Here is a 3,236-nt window from a genome sequence, read left to right as displayed (position 1 = left end):
CTATTTTTAACCAAACTCTTAGGGTTCGTCATAACCGTTTAAGCTTTCACTGCATTGCAGTCTGAAAGCCAATGGGGGAACAATCAATATGTGAGTTTCCAGAAGCCTACTCTGACTGATCAAAGAACTTTTAACAAGTTGGAATCCCCCCGTTGTTAAATAAAAGGGTTCCAGCATAATGATTCCTTGTCCAATGAGAGCCTTTAATTGGCTTAAGTATGCAGGGATATTCTTTAAGACCCTCCTTTGCTACTCCCTGATTGGTCAGCTTCTGTCAACAAATAAGCAATTATTTTCTTTCTGTAGTGCGGTAGGCCAGCTTCGCTGTCAGTCAGCAGTGTCTGCGAAGCTGCGACGCTGTATAAGTTTCTAGTGTTCAAACGGAGCTCGTGCTCACTTCACTTTAGTAAGAGGCTCGCAACGGAGGCGGCGGGGATGCAACCGGAGCGAGCGAGGGCTGGCTTTCGGAGTGGCACAGTAGTGCACCTCTCATCTCTGGCGACTACCAGTTTTTGCTCCGCAGTCATGTTCGGACGCAGCCACCATACGCACTGAGCTTTTTACGCACCGAACCAACGCTTTAGTTTTAGTTTATTGCGTTTTTCATTCATTTATTGTGTGTTGGTTGGCTTTTCTATTTATGTGCTTTCTGTGGATGTAATCTCCACCATGCGAAGATTACCGCGCGGTGCAAACGGGAGTGAATAGTTTTGGCAATATGTCCCGTTGGATTATTATGGTTCGCATCTGCGAGGCTTATGGAATATAGCCTGGTTTGTCACAATCTGTATGCGTTGTCAGCGAGCCCAGTGAAAAAGAAACTTGCAGTGCTCGGCATCATGTTTTTGCTGTGGGTGTACATGCTGTATTCATGCGTCGGGTACTGTGCCACCATGCCCAGTATGGTGGTGGATAGTTACCGGGCGAAGGAGCCGGAATACGCGAGCAGAAGGACAGAGAGCGGCAGAGCGGACCTCATGTCCAAACTGCTGCCCAGACCGCAAGGTTGGGTTGATTTGGAGTCTGATTACGACGAGCAGTCGCTCCGGCCCGCGTCTAGAGACTTATCGGCGAACGACGTGGACTTGGACCGGGGCGAGGACTGGGACGAGGCATCGCGGGGCGAGCAGAGATCGCCGGAGCCCAGCTCGCTGTCAAGTTTCTCCAACGGCTCCGGGAGCAAGAAGCTGCCCCAGGCTATCATCATCGGCGTGAAGAAGGGAGGCACGCGCGCACTGCTCGAGTTTCTCCGCGTGCATCCCGACATCAGGGCCGTAGGAGCGGAGCCGCACTTCTTCGACCGAAACTACGACAACGGGCTGGAGTGGTATAGGTGAGTCCCCTTCAGATTTCTCCTGTCGTCCGCCGGTGCCTTTTCTCGGGCGGGCTGCCTTGGCTGCGATAGTCCAGGGCGCAGAGTTGGTTGAACCGAATGGGCAACGAGTAATGTATCCACTGCTTGGTTCTACGTGGATTTGTAAATATTTGAGAAACGAACACGCACAGTGCATACTTTTATTTTATTTACCAGTTTCGTGAAATGGTTGGCGGTTCTATTTATTTATTTTAATTTAAATGTTTACTATATTCAGCGAGTTGATTGACATGAATCGATCGATCCCAAATAAAATGCCTCATTTGTGCATTTATGATTGTTGCCAAAAAAGAACATTTTTATTTGAGACTGTATGCTTTACTGAGCCCACATCGTTGTAAGACAGTATTGAATATTGCGTACGTACGCGTCTAAATGAAAGCTGCATATCTGGGTGCAGTTTGACCAATGGTAATATATGCCTTTTTGGTGAGATATCATCAAAATTAAACAACGATGCTGTGGCATGCGTTTATAACATATGCCTACTGAAGTACCATTTTTGTTAATATTACTTAAACCCTGCGACAGCAGTTCATACAGGCATTCCCAAGCTTTTGGCGTGGCGCAGTGGTCTCTGTTGGACGCAAGAGTGCATTACAGGCGGGCACTTGCATTCAAGTTTTAGCGTCAAAAGTTTGATTATTTATTTGAAATAATTTTAAAAGGAGTTGGCGAGCTATTGGTTTCCACAATGGACAATAGGCCGATATCTGTGTTGTTCCACTGATTTGGCTATAGTGTCAAATGTATAGGACATAATTGTTTTTAAACATATTTATGTATTCATAATTTTACTTTTGGAAAGACGGTTAAAGGTAATGGAATGACAACGTATGAAATACAGCAATTAATTAGTTTTGACATTTGTCATGTTTTAACGAATTCCAAGAGATGTTTTATTGCGTTAAACAAAAACATTCAGATGAAATCAACACGGTTACTGGAACGATAATTATATAGAATGTGGTTTGTGGTTTTGTGTGAGAAGAAATACATTTAAATCGACCCAGTTCGAGAATTCATATAAAGATATTTCCATTGAAGAGCAGCCCAACATAAATTGTTCAAAACTACTCAAATTATCTATAATTTTCAGCACCGTGGGATTTTTATATTGTCGAGGGAAATATTCAGACATCCACTAGTTTATTGTTTTTAAACGGTCTAAATTATGCCATATGAAAGTCTTCAAAAAGAGCAAACACTTTATATTGGTGACAAAGCTGGCACACCAGAGTTCCCATGTTGTTCACATATGCTCATCTTTGCGCTACTATGGCAGTAGAAACACGAGTTCTTCATTAAAAACGAATCATTTGTTTTAATATGACTCATCCGCCCGTGGGCTAGGCCGGGCTGGGTATGGTAGGCTGCGTGCTCAGCCTATTTTTAAGGTCCGGGCAGAGGTACTGCTTGAGCCAAATGTTGATGCCACGTAATGGAGACTCGTTATGTTCAGCCTACCTCCCTACTTCATGCAATTGGTATAGTGCAGGTTTGTCTGACTAGACGCATAATTAAATCGATACGGCTAGGCCTATAGGCCCACTTTAATAAGACCAGACCTTGTCTTTGATTGTAATGCATGTTAGAAACCAGCAAATCACAGGAGTCCTTAAAGTAAGGCTAATTCATTTGAAATATTGACAGATTTAAGGGGTTCTCTGTGCTGCTCAATTAATAAGCTGTTTTGGGAACAGGGCGCAAGACCTCCGGGGTTTGGCGTAGAACAACGTTTTGAAAATCACACAGGTTTTTTTTCTGGATGTGATATTTCAATGGGAGCTTGAGGTTGAATTCGGTTGTTTTTAACCCTGGAGCCAGGAAGAACGAGTAGGCTAGTACTGCAGACTCCATG

At 44.2% G+C, this 3,236-nt stretch overlaps 1 protein-coding gene across 1 annotated transcript in view; it reads left to right on the top strand.

Moving 5' to 3' along the window:
• Positions 1-397: 397 nt before the first annotated feature.
• hs3st3b1b (heparan sulfate (glucosamine) 3-O-sulfotransferase 3B1b) overlaps positions 398-3,236 on the top strand; it is a 30,911-nt gene continuing 28,072 nt past the window's right edge. Inside the window, exon 1 of the mRNA XM_042082702.1 lies at positions 398-1,333. Coding sequence (XP_041938636.1) covers positions 759-1,333 — 575 coding nt within the window. The 5' untranslated portion in view covers positions 398-758. The remainder of the gene's footprint in view (positions 1,334-3,236) is intronic.

Source organism: Alosa sapidissima, chromosome 24 (genome assembly GCF_018492685.1).
Source record: "Alosa sapidissima isolate fAloSap1 chromosome 24, fAloSap1.pri, whole genome shotgun sequence".
Lineage (NCBI taxonomy): Eukaryota > Metazoa > Chordata > Actinopteri > Clupeiformes > Clupeidae > Alosa > Alosa sapidissima.
Note: the sequence above shows the minus strand (reverse complement) of the source record. Positions and strands in the feature narration are given on the sequence as shown.